At 40.8% G+C, this 19429-nt stretch overlaps 1 protein-coding gene across 3 annotated transcripts in view; it reads right to left on the bottom strand.

Moving 5' to 3' along the window:
• LOC116907933 (UHRF1-binding protein 1-like) overlaps nucleotides 1-19429 on the bottom strand; it is a 58381-nt gene that overhangs the window by 11851 nt on the left and 27101 nt on the right. For 2 of the 3 annotated variants that reach the window (XM_032911160.1, XM_032911152.1), the window contains 8 exons: nucleotides 18506-18668; nucleotides 17363-17401; nucleotides 15456-15547; nucleotides 12083-12272; nucleotides 10828-10968; nucleotides 6345-6515; nucleotides 3155-3335; nucleotides 692-775 (listed from right to left, as the gene is read on the bottom strand). In XM_032911160.1, coding sequence (XP_032767051.1) covers nucleotides 692-775; nucleotides 3155-3335; nucleotides 6345-6515; nucleotides 10828-10968; nucleotides 12083-12272; nucleotides 15456-15547; nucleotides 17363-17401; nucleotides 18506-18568 — 961 coding nt within the window. In that variant the 5' untranslated portion in view covers nucleotides 18569-18668. Of the gene's footprint in view, nucleotides 1-691; nucleotides 776-3154; nucleotides 3336-6344; nucleotides 6516-10827; nucleotides 10969-12082; nucleotides 12273-15455; nucleotides 15548-17362; nucleotides 17418-18505; nucleotides 18669-19429 lie in introns of all 3 variants that reach the window. The other variant, XM_032911166.1, reaches the window with a different exon arrangement.

Raw genomic sequence — 19429 nt, 5'->3', positions numbered from 1 at the left:
CTTGCCTAGGAAGCAAAGGCCCTGGGTTCGGGTCCCCAGCTCCAAAAAAAAAAAAGAACCAAAAAAAAAAAAAATTCAAACTATTGACTAATGATTTAATTTGTCACAAATAACAAAATAATACAAATGCATGTTGCTATATTCTAAATTTTTATAAGCTTTAAAAGATGTATTTATGGTGGGTGTTTCAGCAGATGACTTTAATCCCAGCACTCAGGAGACAGAGGCAGGCGGATCTCTGAGTTCAAAGACAGCCTAGTCTACGGAACTAGTTCCAAGACAGAGACAACAGAGGACAACAGAGAAACCTTGTCTCAAAACAAAACAAAAATGTATTTATTATTTATCTAGATAATTTTAATTATCCCCCCCAACTTGTGTGTGTACTTGTGTATGTGTGTGTGATACTCTGGATCAAACCCATAGCTGCAAACACGCTATTCAAGCTCTCAACCATTTAGTGTACCTTAGCCCAAACTGGTGGGTTTCTGACAACTGCAGTTTCTAATAATCTACACCTCAATATATTTCCACAGCAATTCTAGACTCTTGGTAAAATGCTGCCAGAAGAAAAATAATAGCAATATCTTGATTTCTTTTCTTCTTAGTAAGTTAAAACATACAATTAAATTTGAAAATATGTCCTTTTAAAAGCGAGATTTGCATATTTTAGATAAACTAGTATACACACCTGCTTTATGATAAGGATAATAATCTACGGTCAGCTGTGTGAAAGAGAGTTGCATAGCCCCTCCACTAATACGTCTGCTCGACTCTGGGAAGAGAAAAGGAATTGAGGGAGGGAGGGAGAGAGGGGGAGAGAGAAACACTAAGCAAGTATTAGAAACAGTGAATTCGCCATTAAAAAAAGCTTCACAAAAATCAGAGTCCAAGTAGCAGTAGCAAGTGTACACAGCCGATGTCATGTTCGCCCAGTTCCCATCCATTGGTATTACTCAGCAGAGCTCCACAGTCCTCCCTCACATGGCCCTCTGAAGCAGTCGGTGAGGGGCTCCGCAGGGAAGAACACTTGTCCTGCAGCCTGACACCCTGAGCTCAATCCCTACCCACCTCAGGCTGGAAAGACTCCCAGAGGCTGCCCTCTCACCTCCACGCGTTCAGAGTTGTTTCAGAACTCAGTGTTTTCTGTTTGGGTCTTGAAAGTGTACACTGGTTATGAGCAGTTTCTGAGGGAGTGTCAGTAATAAAAACAGTATTTTGCACCAAAGCCTGCCAAACAGGCAAAATCAGTGCAGTAATGGATATGTCTTGGTTAGCTTGTGCCACAGATGAGTCTTCTGCAAACTGATGAGTGTTTCAGAGGATTTAGAATTTCACAAGAGCAGAAGTAACTGCTTAACCTGGACAGTGTGGGAGACGTCACCAGCGGACTTCAGAGGGAGTAGCTAACAATAGGAATGGTGGAGGGGCCTAGGAATTACTGAGCACAAACGCTTGGCTTTAACATTGGCCTTTGCTACTGTGCTTTAAAGGTTTTTGGTTTTTCCGTTTCAATCACTATAGCAGAAAATGACAACCATAAACCAAACGACACAAAGTAGGCAAAGAAAATGGCCACAAATTCCTTTACAAACCCCAAATCTTCTCTTTGCCCTCCACCCCTACCATGCTTCAGCAGTACTGGGGACCAACTGAGCCAAGGGCCTCTCCCGTGCATGCAAGTGCTCGACCACTGAGACACATATCCCTAGACTAAAGAAATAATCATGAAAAACAAGGTCTGACTAACTTGCCCTACACTTACTTTGAGTTCACTATGAAGACCATGAAGGACTTGAATTTGTGATCCTCCTGCCTCAAGCTCCCAGCAGCTGTGACTATAAGTCTATGCCACTAGGCTAGGCCCTCTCCCCTTTTACCTGTCAGCCCATTCCTCCTGCTCTGTCTAATAACTACAATAATTTCTAAGTACACAGTAACTATAATAATTTCTAAGTACACAGGCCTTAATACTTTCTTAGCTTTAAAACCAGTAAAATCCAAAAGATGTTCTGATATAGGCCTGAAGAACCCAGGTCAAATATCTCAATTTTAGAGATCTCCAGCTTGGTTCTAAACCCTGTCCCTGAGTCAGGCCTGCCTACCGAACTCTCCCAGCACCAGTGGGCCACTGACACTGTGACAGACAAATAGGAACATCAAGCACTGAAAGTGTCAAACCTGGATTTTCTAAATGACCAAGAGCAACTTTCTGCCTGCCCTGTTACCCAAGTCTGTTTAGTAAGGATAAAAACAAGGGACGCGGACTGCTGGGAATCTGCTTCCTTATGAAATGCTGAGAAGGCAGGGCGGGGACACAAGGTTAAGCACAAAGACACAGTTGTCTTCATGTGTATAAAGAACATGGGTTCAGGGCTGGAGAGTGGCTCAGAGAGGAAGAGCACTCACTGCTCTTCCTGGTAGGATGGATTCCCAGTACCCACACATCAGCTCACAACCATCCATAACTCAGTTCCATGGGATCTGACATTTCCTTCTGGCTTCCAGCGGGACCAAGCGCACACCAGTGCACAGACACATTTGCAGGCAAAATCCCTACAGAACTCGGTTTCATGACCGCTGAGTTAATCACGAGGCTTAAAGCAGTAAATAGGAAGCATAGGATAACATTTATAGATAATCTCAGAAGCTCGCAAGAATGCCAGGTAGTAAGTCTGTTGTTTTCAGACAGGGTTTCATTATGTAGGTCTAGTAGGCTAGCCTGGAATTCAGACATCTGCTCGCCTCTGCCGCTCCAGTGCGGGGAAGAAAAGTGTGTGCCACCACACTGGCCAATCTTAGTTTTTTAAACCTAATTTTATTGTTAGCATTGATAGCCAACAATTAATTAACATTAAATATTAGGGCTGGAGAGATAGCTCAGCAGTTAAGAGCACTGACTACTCTTCCAAAGGTCCTGAGTTCAAATCCCAGCAACCACATGGGATGTGATGCCCTCTTCTGGGGTGTCTGAAGACAGCTACAGTGTACTCCCATACAGTAAATTAAATAATTAAATCTTTATTAAAGCCAAATAAAATTTTATATCAATAAAATATTTCAAATAATGCTTCATATCCTACAATATATACTCCATATAATAAACAATAGTTAGTCGATTTATACAAAAGCCAAGAGTTTGTTGTAAGATTACCTTTTTCTTTTGCATGGATATCATCACAGATATGTAGATCTAGATGGGAAATCACTAGATGATGGGAGGTTTCCTTCACATCAAAGTCATTGAACAATTTCACAATTGCATCGCCGAGGTCAGGAGCATTGGCGGCCTGTGGGGTCTTGACGTGCTGTGCAGATGAAGTGATTGTAGAGCTCTAAAGAGTCCAAACCAGACTATCACTGCCCACGCACTCCTTAGAGTTTCACACGCAAGCAAACCTGAATGTTTCCAGCAATAAACTCATGCAAAGTAAGCATGATACCGTGCATTTTCTATCAGTAACTCAGCAGTCTTAAAATACCTTCTGAATTATGTAAAAATAAATTTAGATGAACACAATGACTATAAGCCCAATAAATTTCAGTACAAATCTATACATACTTACATTCCTAGCTTTCTTTGCCTGTACCTCTTCAAAGCTGCTTCCTACCCAGTATTTCTTTTGATGGTGACAAAACAAGACCCTATCATTCTAGAGTCCTCAGTTCCTTACTGTAACCTTTGGAAGACCTCAGCATTGCTTTCCAATCGGCTTGATACTGCTTTCAAGCTGTTTTCAAAAGTCCATGTGTGCACCTCCTCTGGACTGGCCCTGTCCTCTTGCTCTCTTCTTTAGCTCAACTTCTACAATGCAGTCATATGTCTGACTGGACCTCCACATAAAAACTCCTATTAACACCTAGATGCCACAGAAAAGTGTACAAAGTCCTTATCTGTCCACTCTACTTGTTCTACTTGCCGCAGTCCTGTAGACTGTTTCTCAGTTGAAAATTAGGCTGCCAGGACAAGTCATGGTAGCACATGCTTTCCAGTACTCAGAAGGCAGAGGCAGGTGGAGCTCTATAAGTTCAAGGCCAAACTGGCCTCCAAGCCAGCCAAGGGTAGTGAGATCTTACCTCACAAAACCAAAACAATAAAAAGTAAAAATAAATAAATCCGCTCCCCCATAAAACTCAGAAAGTGCCATTTAGATAATATTTTAAAACTGGCAGAGGCGGGCAAGACTCACCATTTTTATTGGTACTCACTTGGTTACATGGCTACAAGTTCTGCAAAGATTTGTTCACACCAATGGGTAGAATGGAATGAGAGGAATTTGTTTATAAACTCCAAGTTACATGCTAGGGTTCATAATGTGCTCGCCATATGCTATTACTTCCAGTAACCCAGATCTTTTAGTGCCTCCTAAGATAGATTAGCTCCTCCTCCAAATGGATTCAAAACAAAGTAATTGAAGTCACTTGTCATTAGTCAAAACATGTATCCATGTTTTGTTAGCAAGTAGCTCAGATTTCCTGTCTTGCTCCCAGAAGTACTTGTTCTTCCTGGCCAAGTCCATCACGGACTGAAGATTTGTGAGGGGCGCCTTTCACTTCTTAGGGTCATTGTGATCGTGGCATGGGAGAAAACTCAGGTAACATCTAAAACATGCATATGCTCAGGCTGTCAGGAGAAATAAAGAGCACATAAGGTGTGGAACTCAACCTCCTTAAAATGCAAGACTCAGAAACAGAGTGGGATGTACGCGTGCTGTGTAGGCCTCTGCACACTGGCTCAGGGGCCTCGTTCCTCATCTTCCCCAGGAAGGCTGGGACGAGGGATGATTACACTCGGATCCTAACGATGGCTCGGCAAGCACATTTCCCACTGAGCATCTGTCTAGCTTGGCTCTTCACTTCTTTTTTTTTTTTTTTTTTTTTTTGGTTCTTTTTTTTGGAGCTGGGGACCAACAGGGCCCATGCCTCCTAGGTAAGCGCCTACCACTGAGCTAAATCCCCAGCCCCGGCTCTTCACTTCTTAAGGACAAGTCTTACGACATCTCCAGCTCTACAGCTCAGACGTGACTCTGCTCCTTTTCTGTCTCCATCCTGCCCTCGTCTGCTTCTTCCCTGAGGCTCATGTGGGACTCCAGGGTTTACTTTACACTCTCTATCGCTCTGAGGTCCGGGAAGTCGGTATCACATGGTAGGCAGGTGACAGTGCCAGTCTGAACAGCACTCAGTCTACAGTGTGGCCATCTCATGTACTAAGCTCCATCACCAACGAGCCTGATGGCTGAGAGGTATCACTGCATCAAAAACACTAACAGCAATGTGATTTTATAATAGCTCATACAGATTTTACAAGTTATGAATTTTTTTCTACTTTTAATAATCAAAGATACTACACACTAGAATTTTCCACATCCCTTCTACAAAGATGCTTATGTATTAGATTCTGTATCAGATTTTAATACTGGGAAAACTGAAAACTTTGTTTTCTTCAGATAAACTGATGTTTCTTGTTCCCTCCCTCGCCCACCACTGGCCATCAGAAAATCCTAACATGTTTTCCTTTCAACGTCAGTGTCTCCAGACAGCTGTCTATGCTGCTAGCCTTTAGTGCCTTCTCTGACATTGTCCAGGGTTGATTTTGGGTTTTTTAAAATATTGATTGATTGATTGATTTCTTAATTGACTGATTGATTACAAGTACACTGTAGCTGTCTTTAGACACACCAGAAGAAGGCATCAGGTCCCATTACAGATGGTTATGAGCCACCATGTAGTTGCTGGGATTTGAACTCAGGACCTCTGGAAGAGCAGTCAGTGCTCTTAACCCCTGAGCCATTTCTCCAGCACCCAGGGTTGATTTCTAGCTCCCTTGATTTTTTTTTTTTTTAACTTCCTAAAAAGCACTATTGGGCTAGAAGATGGTTTAGTGCATAAAAGCAGTGCCTGTACAAGCACAGAGACTGGATCAAGTCCCCAGCACTCATGTAAACAGTGGGGTGCTGCCAACTCTAACCCCAGTCCTGTGAGAGGTGGAGCTGGAGTGAGTGCAGCTGGTTGCCATTCCATCAGCAAGCTCAGGGAGAGAGTCTGTCTCAGGCAAACAGGTACGGCTGGATGAAGCAGTGACTCCTCTGCCCTCCAGGCATGGTGCCATCAAATACTTCTATGCTGTCCATAGTTCTATCCTCTATACAAAGAGCCCCAAGCAAAATAGGTGGTAGACACATAGTAATGTCATGTCGAACATCATCCTGATGTTTACTTAGATAAAGAAGATGGTTAATTTCAATGTCATGATATCATAAAAAGATATCATAAAGAGGAAATAGCAGCTCAGCAGCCTAACTGTTAGAGGAGTCACGTGTCTCCAGTCCGTGACTCTAGCGTACCTGAGCAGGTTCAGGAGCCATGCTCTTCCTCTGTTCTGTTGACTTCTCTATGGCCTCACTCAGAGACTTTGCATACTGCACCATCGCCTTCAACTGGGAATCCGTTAAGACCCATAACAAGTCATCCAGGATTAGAACTAGCTTTGTTGCAATGACATTGCAGTCTTTTAACTGTAAGAAAAATTATTCAGAAAATTAATCCAAGTAGAACTTATAACACATATTTTGCATAAAGTTTTTTAGTTGGATTAAATGTGAATTTGGATGCTGCCTTCATTTAATGAGCATTTAAGCCATCAAGGTAGCTCAGCAGGCAAAAATCACCAAGCCCGATGACCTGAGACCAATCCTTAGGACCCATACAGCTGAAAGACCCAACACCCCCCAATCATACTCTGACCTCCACACACAGCATGGCATGGGTATCACTTCCCACAAGATGAATGATAAACAAGAATGAAAATATAACAAATATTTATTAAGTTCTTACAAAATGGAATACTTCTCAAAGCTAGAAATCATGCAACAAAAAAGAGTGACAAGTTTCTGACAGAGATTATATAACATGTATGTAATTTCTACGTGCAGCACCACAAATCATAATCGCTTCCATTAACTGAACTCATCCTACCTGAGAAGACGAATTAACAATCCATCAAATACCTAATGGCCAACCTGCCCACACTTTCCATTTCAGGGATCTATCTCTGTTCAATCCACAGACAACCCCCTCAGGGGAGCTTACCAGGTACTGATGTTACTGGGCAGTGACCCAGAGCACAGCGCACACTGCAGGGCCTTTAAATAGGCTTCTTTCTAAAAGAACCATCTCCTCCTTTAGTCTCACCAGCAGCCCCAGTGGACTCTCAAGCTCGACTCCTCGTACTGCCGGTTTCTTATCTAAGTTACCAGCCGCAGAATGTCATACAGGTGAAGGCAGGTACAAGAAAGAATGAGGCACCCAAAAGTTCCACCAGAGAACTACTTAACCTGATAAACAACTTCAGCAAAGTGTCAGGGTATAAAATTAACTCAAACAAATCAGTAGCCTTCCTCTACTATGTTAAGGAAATGACACCCTTCACAATAGTCCCAAATAATATAAAATACCTCGGTGTGATTTTAATCAAGCAAGTGAAAGATCTGTATGACAAGAACTTCAAGTCTCTGAAGAAAGAAACTGAGGAAGATCTCAGAAGACGGAAAGATCTCCCATGCTCATGGATTAGCAGGATTAATATAGTAAAGATGGCCACTTTGCCAAAAGCAATCTACAGATTCAAAGCAGTCCCCATCAAAATACCAATCCATTTCTTCAAAGAGTTAGACAGAACAATTTGCAAATTCATTTGGAATAACAAAAAACCCAGGATAGCCAAAACTATACTCAACAATAAAAGAACTTCTGGGGGAATCACCATCCCTGACCTCAAGCAGTATTACAGAGCAATAGTGATAAAAACTGTATGGTATTGGTACAGAGACAGTCAGGTAGATCAGTGGAACCGAATTGAAGACCCAGAAATGAACCCACACATCTATAGCCACTTGATCTTTGACAAAGGAACTAAAACCATCCAATGGAAGAAAGATAGCATTTTCAACAAATGGTGCTGGTTCAAATGGAGGTCAGCATGTAGAAGAATGCAGATCGATCCATGCTTATCACCCTGTACAAAGTTTAAGTCCAAGTGGATGAAGGACCTCCACATCAAACCAGGTACACTCATACTAATAGAAGAAAAAGTGGGGAAGAGTCTTGAATACATGGGCACTGGGGAAAATTTCCTGAACAAAACACCAATGGCTTATGCTCTAAGACCAAGAATCGACAAATGGGACCTCAGAAAACTGCAAAGCTTTTGTAAAGCAAAAGACACAGTCATTAGGACAAAATGACAACCAAGAGATGGGGAAAAGATCTTTACCAATCCAAATCTGATAGAGGGATAATATCCAAAATATACCAAGAACTCAAGAAGTTAAGACTCCAGAGAGCCAAATAACCCTATTTTAAAAAATGGGGTACAGAGCTAAACAAAACATTCTCAGCTAAGGATTATCGAATGGCCAAAAAGCACCTAAAGAAATGTTCAACATCCTTAGTCATCAGGGAAATGAAAATCAAAACAACCCTGAGATTCCACCTCACACCAGTCAGAATGGCTAAGATCAAAAACTCAGGTGACAGCAAATGCTGGTGAGGATGTGGAGAAAGAGGAACACTCCTCCATTGTTGGTGGGATTGCAGACTGGTACAACCACTGGAAATCAGTATAGAGGTCCCTCAGAAAATTGGACATTGAACTACCTGAGGATCCAGCTATACCTCTCCTGGGCATATATCCAAAAGATGCTCCAATATACAACAAAGACACATGCTCCACTATGTTCATAGCAGCCTTATTTATAATAGCCAGAAGCTGGAAAGAACCCAGATGCCCTTCAACAGAGCAATGGATACAGAAAATGTGGTACATCTACACAATGGAGTACTACTCAGCTATAAAAAACAATAACTTCATGAAAGTCATAGGCAAATGGAATGAACTAGAAAATATCATCCTGACTGAGGTTACTCAATCACAGAAAACACACTTGATATGCACTCACTGATAAGTGGATATTAGCCAAAAAGCTCGAATTACCCAAGATGCAATCCACAGACCTCAGGAAGCTCAAGAAGAAGGATGACCAAAATGCAGATGCTCCCAGTCCTTCTTAAAAGGGGAAAAAAACAATATCCATAGGAGGGGATATGGAAGCAAAGTTTAGAGCAGCAACTCAAGGAATGGCCATTCAGAACCTGACCCACATGTGGCCCATATATATATATATATATAGCCACCAAAACTAGATAAGATTGATGAAGTTAGAAAATGCATGCTGAAAGGGACAGGATATAGATCTCTCCTGAGAGCATGTCCAATACAGAGGTCAATGCTAGCAGCAAACCACCTAACTGAGAATAGGACCCCCTTTGGGGGAATTATAGGAAGTACTGAAAGAGTTGAAGGAGCTTGCAACCCCATAAAAACAACAATGCCAACCAACCAGAGCTTCCAGGGACTAAACCACTACCCAAAGACTATACATGGACTGACCCAGGGCTCCAACTGCATATGTGGCAGAGAATAGCCTTGTTGGGGCACCAGGGGAAGGGGAAGGAAGCCCTTAGTTCTGCCAAGGTTGGACCCCCAGTGCAGCGGAATATGGGGAGAGGGGGGCAATAAGGGAGATGTAAAGGGGTAATACCCGTATGGGGGAGGGAATGGGGGCTTATGGACAGGAAACCGGGAAGGGGAATAACGTTTGAAATGTAAGTAAAGAAATATTATCTAATAAAAAATTTTAAAAAAAAGAGAGAATGAGGCCTGACATTGGACGAGAAGGAAGGATGGGTGGGAGAAAAGTTTGAGGGAAGAGGAGGAGACGAGAACGGAAAGAGAGAGGAAGCTGCCGAGAGAACATGGAGGCTGGTGTTAGGATTCCACGCTGTACCTTCACGGGTTGTTCTGAATGTTCTTAAGGGATGGATGTGTATAGGGCTCTGTGTGTCTAAGTGGCAATTATACCTTATCAACTGTATCAGAGGTTATTGTGTTGTGTGTTCTTTCCCAGGAATTTAAGTTTAAGAAAGTGTGTGACGGCTAAAGACACTGGGCCACCACGGAATTGGGATGTGTGTTTCTGGCATAGGGACAACCTGCCTTGGGAACTAGATGGGTAGAGAGATTGCAGCCAGGCTCAGAGAGAGGCCTTCAGCAGTGTGATATGGGATGGAGCAGAGCAGGAGGGAGGCTTTGCTGACTGAGATGAAGATGTCTACCAGCTATCTTGGGGCACTGCGGTGCCGGATCTAGTGGGGGTAAAGAAACAGCATTTGTTATAGTTTTACAGCAACAACTAGCAACATCTCTGTTTGTGTGAGACAGGGCCTTTCTACGTAACTGCCTTCCCAGTGGTGGGCTAAAGGGATGTGTACCACATCTGCCCTCCGGAAAAACCTTAAAAACGTACTGACCGCTACAGTTTTGGCTACCAATAATAAAAACCTTTGTTGAGCAAAATTCAGGAAAAGAAATTTCTTCTTCCTCTTCTTCTTTATTTTTTTTTTCCTAGCCCCATCTGAGGACTGAAATCATGGCCTGATTGATGGTAAATAGCATTCTACCACAAATTAACTCTCAGCCTGGGAAATGAAATTCTAACACAGGACATATCCAGTAAACATGTGAATCTGAAAGAACCATTCACTCACCGACCAGACGAAGAGTGCTGTAACTGCTAGACTTCTACAAGCCTAGTCAACGGGCAACACGAGTGCCCTCACCTGCCACCTCTGTCTGAATAGGGCACATGGTGTCAGAGCACCACTGACTCTCCTGCTTACTCTGTCCCAGCACACAGTGTCAGAGCACCCCCTGACTCTCCTGCTTACTCTGTCAGCTATCATAGGAGACAAAAGACAGGTCTTACTCACTCTTCTTTTAAGGGTGACTCGGATTTTTGACTGATTGGTTATTAATCGAACAGGAGCACACATAATTTCAAGATGTGAACTCTGGGTAGCATCTGCCTCAATTCGAATCATCTGCCAATTTATTTCTTTAAATGTCAAAACCTAAGAAGAAAACAGAGATTAGTTGTTTCTCATGCAAAATGAGAAAAGTGTACATTTATGAAACCAAATAATTTTTGTGACATTATAAAAATATTCCTGCTACTTTATATGCTTCATCAAACTCAATAACATGTTCAGAATTGTACTCATCTGTAAGCCTCTTGGTAAATTCATTTAGAAAACAGCATCAACATCAGGTAGTACTAGAATTGTCACTAAAACAGGGTCAGAATAAAATGCAAAGGAGCCAACAGTGGGTGCGCACTGTGGTTGGATGAACTCAGCTTGACCCCTGGAACCCATGTAAATATGGAAGGAGAACTGACTCCACAAAGTTATTCTCTGACCTCCACATGCATGCACATGCACCAACATATAAGCACATATGTATACAGAAACATACACATACTCAGGAACATACATGTTCATACATGCATGTGCAGACACACTCATGCAGATACTAATAAGTACATGCACATGCACATACACTCATGCACACACACACTCATGCACACACACACACACAAAGTAGGACTCATTACTTTCATAAGGTCAAAAAGACACATAGTAAAACATTAAAATACCAACTTTTATAATTAAATAATTTAGGTTAATATAAAAGGATACTTGTAAGTCCAGAAGAAAACTAATCAACTAGCATGTGAGTCCTGGCAACCATGGATGTGTAAGATAAAGCGGATGTAAGTGGACCATGAGTGCATGCGCCTGTGGAAACCAGGAAAGGGAGTCAGATCGCCCTGGCACTGGAGTTCCGGGTGCCTGTGAGCCTCACAGTGTGGTTCTGTGAACCAAATGCAGGCCTTCTGCAGTAGCACCATGTGTTCCAACTGTGGAGGCCCCTCCAGGCGTCCTACTTACCTTTTAAACTGACTGTGCGCACAAGTGGACATGTGTACATATGTGTGGGCACACTCAGTCCTCAGGAGGAGTCAGGTCTCCTGCCACCACCTGGGCTCCAGCAATGTATCAGGTCATCACCTGGCAGCCAGTGCCCTCACCCATGGAACCATCTTCACAGGTCCTAGATGTAATCTTAAAAGTCCCTGTTTACTTACACTGACTAAAATGGGTTTTAGTAAGAGAAGCCTTTTACCTCTCCCCTCTGTGGATCTTGAATCCGAGTAAATCTCAAGTCTCCGTGTTCCCACTGTGCGTTGACACTATAGATACGGAGCTGAGAAAGTTCAAAGGAGGCATTGAAAGCTTTTGCTCCAATTCTGATGACGATAGAATTGACAGAAACAGTAATCCCCTCGACAACCTTCTCAGCAAAGCCGTACTCACTGGAAAACAAAGCAAAACAAAATATAATGTACTAAAGGAAAAATAAAGTCATTTAAAAAAGTGTTGGCTAATAATCTCATGCAAGTCCACATATGCTCTAATATCTAACTCTCATTTCCCAAGGTGAAAAATGCACAACAGTCTTACTACACATTTCCCCTTCAATAATCTTACAAGTGTTTCTACCTTTTCTCCAATTCTTTCAGACAAGCCAGTCTAAAAACAAACCACTCTATCAAACACGAAACTTTAGTCCATATTATAAGTTTCTAGATAGAGGAAAACTTATAGAATTAACATGAAAGCCATTTTCCTGTCACTGTTATGTGTGGTCCAAAGCTAAGTTCTGCAGCCAATAAACACGGCTCTTCCCGCATCTCAACACGGCAGGTAGGTAACATACAAACACGCCGGAAGTTATGGATTAGTCTGAGTTAGTCCTCTCCTTCCAGTGTGCACCCCTGTAGTCCTCACCCACTGAGCCATCTTACCAGCAATGCTTTTTAAGATTTATTTTCATCTTATACATGAGTATATGCCTTCGTGTATGTAAGTGCACAGAGGCCAGAAGGTGTTGGACACTGCTACAACAGAAGTTTGACAAGGTTGTCAACAGCCATGTGGGTGCTGGCAACCAAACCTGGATCTGCTGCAGGAGCAGCAAGTGCTCCTAACTCTGGGCCATCTCTCCGGCCTCTTACATTGATAATCCTTAAAAATCTATTTCCACCTTTCAATAATGCTGGGGGCTTTCCAGGATCAAATTCCCCAGGGAAAGCAGCTGAGAAGTTTGCCACTGGCTCCTGGCAATTTAACTCCTGCCAAGAGCAGCAGGGGATTAAGAAAGGAAAAAAAAAAAAAAAAGGCTGAATTACCTGGGCTCTTTTCTCTATGGCCCCTCACTGGCCAGGTGGCCAGGTGAGAGGCTCAGAGTTCATTAACTCTTTGTAAACAGAGAGAAAAGGAAGAAGAAAGCCAGGTGTGCTCAGACAGACAGACAGACAGACAGACACACACACACACACACACACACACACACACACACATTTGGCTGGGCCCAACCACCTGTTTCACCAATATTTACAAGTGCACATGCATACTTATATGCACACACATAAACTTACACACATATGTATGTACATGCATACAAAGAGACACATATACACATATGCATTTAATGGATGGGGCAGAGTCCCAAATGTCACACTTTATTTTTTCTCTCTAGCAATTTATATCTTCTAGACAAAAGTTCTCTATAAAATTAACCCATAGATAAAATGCTGCACAGAAACAGGAGTTACAGAAGGACGTCGATAGTAAGTTCAAAGCAGTGTTTCATTCTATAAGCTCATTATAAGTTCAAAGGAACACTTTCCCATGGCCTTGCTTTATCATAGTCCTGTGGCTTCATCCTTGTACCTAACCGAGAAAGAATCTTTTTCCTTGATCACAAATGTGTCCCAAGCTTATTTCTCTTCTTAGCATAATTTATGAAAGCTCACTGTATTCCTAATTATGCAGCCTTTACTTACTATTCTATGAGGAGGGACACATTCTGCTCTATTACAACTCTATTACATCTTTCTGGGAAAACAACTAAAGACATCTCCTTAGACTTTCTTCTTAAAATTATTTGAATCAAATCAGGAATGCAATAAAGTAATTAATTCCTCTAAATAGCACTAATTTCTAAAGCTCATCTTCATGCTGATCTGCAGAAAACCTGCCCAATAGGCACCATTAGGCTAGTGGCATCCTAGCATTGGCAGGAAAGGCGGAGCAGCAGTGAGAAGCAGTCCTGAGATGAAGTCTCTGGGGCTGTGCCTCTCCAGAGTGCACCCACGGCAGTCATGGAAACGTGAGCGTCTCCAGGAGACTCACTTCCTTGCTATAACCTTTCCTGGGTGGCTTCTGTAAGAGAGTCCGCATGAGACCTCTTCCTAGCACCTGATTTTATTTATCCAGATCTAACTTGTGGAATGTGACGTGTTTTGAAACTGACATTTTATACTTCTATACTTTCCCAAGACAGCAGTTAACTTTTAAGAATGACAGAAGTACATTGATGCCTAGGAAGTGAGGTGCAGAGAAACATTAATGTTCCAAGACTCTAGTGGTTGCCTGAAAATCACAGATTCTATCAGACTGTATAATATTATTTTTCTGTACATATATACTTATAGTGGAGTTTAATTGATAAGAATTAACAATTAAATTAATTACCTGTTAATTGTTAATTGACAAGAAGCTAGCAGAAAATAATAATATAGAGCAAGTGGAACTATACACTGTAAAAAGTTATGAGACATCAGTGTTCTTAAGATTTTTCATTTTGAAACAGGATCTCAAACAAGAGGCCAAGAGAAATCTTGAACTCTTATCCTTCAGCTCTACTTCCTGCAGGCTGGACTTCAGTCTTACCTCACATCTGCTTGGGAGTAGTGCTGCACAAACTCAGGGCTTCGAATGTGCTAAGTTAAGTACTCTATCAGCTAAGTTACATCCCCAGTTACATCAAAACATCTTAGGCTAAACATGCCCTTCTCATGATAATGTAAGAAAATAGGGGCCTACATGACAGATTAAATAAAGCCTACAGCATCTATGCTGTGATTTTTATGAGCATTGTGTATGGAAGTTACTTGAACAATGTGATCCCGACAAATGATCAGAGACCCCAGGCAGCAGCTGACTGACTGCCCAGCAGCAGCCTATAGTGTGAAGACCCTGAACAAAAGAATGGGTTCCATGTCCAGCTAAATTCCAGTCTTTCATGACACTCACAATGGCATAAATTTCCAAATTTCTCAATTATTTCCAGAACTTGTCATCTAGTATTTTTAGACTGTCTCTATTCACAGTGAACTGAATACATGGAAAATGAGAGCACAGACAGCTATTGTAATGAAAAATGAAAAGAAGATCTGATTTATAGAACACCTAAGCTCTTCTGCACTGCTCTTGGCTACTCATTACTATTTAACAATTCGATAATCCAGAGGAATGGAACTTAAAATTAACCTGCTCCTCACTGAATGTGGAGAGTGTAATGAAGAGGCGGTCTGAGCAGAGGGTATGTGAGGTGAAAGGACTCTCTATCTTCCCACCCTGCAGCTGCAGGTAAGAGAGCCTCCCACAGACGGAAGAGCCCGTAGCAGCCACACAAGCACAGCACGGCTTACCTCTGTCCTGAAGCCGTTGCAATTGGGGATGGACCGTTAGGGGCTCGTGGCTCTTCACAAGTACTCATCTCCATTATTACTTTATCTAGGGACTAATGAGAAAGTAAATGAGCAGAGACGGTGCAAACTGTCTAAGTGTGACGTGCACTTTGTCTTTCACTTATGTAGGATGGAAGCTAACAATTATAAAACTCCTGAAAAGGAAAACAGAGCATCCAGTCCGACACTGGGGCACTGATCTACTGGGGGAAATTACATATACATTCCATGAATAGGGGAGAAAATACAGAAGCAGCCGTTAACTGATTAGGTCACTGGATTTAATGAAGCATTATCTCTAATCCCTTATTATTGTATTATTGATAAATTTTATATATATATAAATATATTTATTAATGGAACTGAACCACATCTAAAAGTCTTATGTCGAAACCCAAGATGTGAGACATAAAAGTAAGCGCATTATGGAGAGAGCGAGGGAAACACTCCATAGCAGGAAAAGTTCTTCTCCAAATGGCTTTTTTCTTGAAGATAGATGTAATGTCTTTAACAGTGACTGTATCCACAAATTCAGAATGTCTTCACTTTAAGTAAGCATTTATCATTACCTAAAATTATCTCATTTTATTGTGGGATCAGTTAACCTCTGTTAAAATATAAATTTCTTAAGATCAAAAAAACAGATAATTTTAGTCAAGTTGGCAGTCAATATCGCTGGAGACTAATCAGATTTCTGATTTATAAGAATATTTACTAATAATTCTGCTTTCGTTTCAGAAAAGGAAAGAGAATGGAGGCAGGATGGGCACTGAGAAGGTGGTGACAGTTTCAGGAGAGAGATGCGGAAGCAAACCTATCACAGATTCCAGAGATTTAGTCAGAGCTGACAGTAACTGCAGTGCCCAGCTTGGAGAACTGGGTGGAGCTTGGAGCACTGGGTGGAGCTTGGAGGAACAGCAATGGCAGAGATGAGTATAGAGGGTGGAACAAGTTATGATGGGAAGGTAATATGCAGTGTTACATTTTCTGTGTTTGAGGCTTTCTCAGGATTTGGGGGTGGAAACAATTAAGAGAGAGGGATTTCTGGTTTAGGACGTATCTTATTCAATAATAACTAGAGTCAAGAACAAGGATAGTCTTGGCTAGGCAGTGGTGACACAAGCCTTTAATCCCAGCAGAGGCAAGCAGATCTCTGGTGAGTTTGAGGCCAGCCTGGTCTAAGGAATTCCAGAAAAGAGGCTACACACAGAGAAACCAAAAAGAAAACAGGTGATTTTATAAAGAATATTTATGGAATGAGGCTAAGGGTAGAATAAGCTCAACATGGAGAACCACAAATCATTAAATAGTCCAGGCTGGTGAAATAGCTCAGGTAAAGGCACACGTTGCAAGAGGTGGGTAACCGAAACCTAAGTCCCCGAGCTGGAACTCGCAGAAACATGGCAGGAGGAAAGACCCCTGCAAGGTGCCTTTAACTTCCTTATACCCGCCACGGTGTGTGTGCGCGCACATGAGCACAGACACACACACACACACACACACACACACACACAATATAAAACTTAAACTAAAGAACAAAGGGTTAACTGAGAAGCTTTAAGCCATGAAGTTCATTACAGAACATATTACTAAACTTGTGAGACCAATAGAAGCAAAAACATAGAAAGTCTTAATTAAATTTAAATTAAAAGAAATTAAATTTCTTATTAATTAAAAGAAATTAAATTAATTCCTCTTAATTTAAAGTTCAAGTTTCTTACATAACAGCTGAAAAAACTAGGTCCAATAAAAATAAAGTGAAAGTTAACAAATGGAAAATCCAAGAAACAAAATATTAATTTCTACAGAATATTACAGTTAATCTACATACTTAAATCATTACTTTTGAAACAGTTTTCAGTACTCACCAAACAGATGGGGTGTGTTTTCAGCTTTGTCCACGGAATCTACAAATAAATTTTTCTTTAAAGTGAATTATTAAAGCTTAATATGAAATAGTAATCAACAGACATCTTTGCATTTAAAAGATAGCAACTTAACATTATACTTTATATACTATACATCTCTCTCAGATTGTGAAATAATAAATTGGAATTATTAATACTATTGAAATCAAGGTATCTATGTTATGTAAGAAAATAGTTGACTAGAGAATTTCAAGTTCTGCTAGTTACATCTTTTTACCAGTCCTTAAAATATGTTTATAATCTAAGAATTATCGGCAAAGCATAATCAATCTGTGTTTGTTTAACTTTAGAATTCCAACCATCATATTTTCAGCTCCTTAAAAGTAAATTCAAAGTAAACCATTGATAGAAAAGGCCAGCTACATCACAGACACAATGTTCATATACCCAGTCAAGTCATTGCTGATACTTGGGTCATAGACACAAATTAACTATGAACACCAAAGGATACAGTACCCTTCTCTAAAGGAAACCCAAACTTCATTTTTATAAAAAATATTAATATGCACTGTCTCTCCCAAGCAACCTCTCAATCTAAACCTGGTATTTGGCAGTAAGAAGTTTTGAGATTTAAGAACTTACATAAGATAAGAAACAAAAATCAGTAGAATAATAAGAATAATAATTTAATAATAATAAAGTAAATAGAAATCCCTAACTTTCTCAAAATAACAAAGGAATAAATGAAAAGGTTAAAACTCTAAAATAGGATGTCTACAATTATAAATGACAATTCTTAATGTATGCTTTTAAAATAAAGCATTACAAATTTAAAACATTTCATTTGACAATAAAACATAAGGGGAGAAACTATCATTGAATATATGCCAAAGTAAAACAGTTAATTTATAACAAATTAATTGTATTAAACTATCAATAAAATTGTTTTTAAAAAATGTAAATGTAAGTTATTACTATGTTACTTCAACTATAAGGGATGAGAAACATCCACATAGCTATTTTCTCAGTAAATAATAAGAACGCAATGTTTCTTTATAGCATGATCTGAAGCTGAGCATTTTAGAAGATAACAATGAAACAAAAACTAAGAGCAGGAAGTCTCCTCAGACCCCCAAGTCTTACCCTGATGGATGCTTTATTACAAAACACTCTGTTGATGGCCAGCCAGGTGGGCAAATCCAGCATGTTCTGGAGCACCTCCTCATCCAGTTCCAGGTTCTTCAGTTCACCTTCTCCTTTAAGGGTGCTTAGGTTTATTTTGTCAGGAGATAAGTTTTTGGTGAATCTGAAAGAGACCACAGTTACATTATTTTAGTGTAAGCTAATGGGCCCTACGGACAACCTAGCGGATACAGAGTATTAAAAACACAACAGCAAACTAAATGCAAAAGAGCTCAGAGATGGAACCTATTTTAACCCGGGCCGAGTGCCTATCACTGTTCTTCTGACCTCTCTACTACTAAGTCTACAATGTGGGAGCACAGATTAGAATGTCATATTCCTGTACACTGCTGAAGTCTGGTCCTTACTAGCTGTCTAATGGATGAGAATGTGTCTATACCACTGTTTTCCTTCCAGGCACTATGCAAACCCATTCCCTACCACATCTGGTTCGCTGTAGACCCTATCAGAGAGAAGAAATAATACTGTGCTATCAACCGAGCTACACAAAGGTAGAATTGAGAGGACCCTCTAACAGCAGCTCACACAGCAGCAGATGTCAGTCACCACGCAAATAACAATGGTCAAAGTCATACTACTCCCCTTAAATCACCTGGCTACTCCCAGCATTAAAAACCAACCCAAACCATTTCTGAAATAAATTCTGACATATAGTGTTTTTAAATTTTCTGAGGAAGGAAATTATACAATCCCATTTAGAAACTGATTTTGATATTCTCTGGGTAACTTTAAAACTCAACTATTTAAAACTCTGACTTAACTCTAGAAGCACCTCTTGTCCTTCCACATGTTTACCTACCTGTAGGAAGTCAGAAAAATGAAATCTATATTCTGAAAGTGCTAGAAACCATAAAAGAATAAACA

This window comes from Rattus rattus, chromosome 1 (genome assembly GCF_011064425.1).
Source record: "Rattus rattus isolate New Zealand chromosome 1, Rrattus_CSIRO_v1, whole genome shotgun sequence".
Lineage (NCBI taxonomy): Eukaryota > Metazoa > Chordata > Mammalia > Rodentia > Muridae > Rattus > Rattus rattus.
This window is presented reverse-complemented; position numbering and strand designations above follow the sequence as displayed.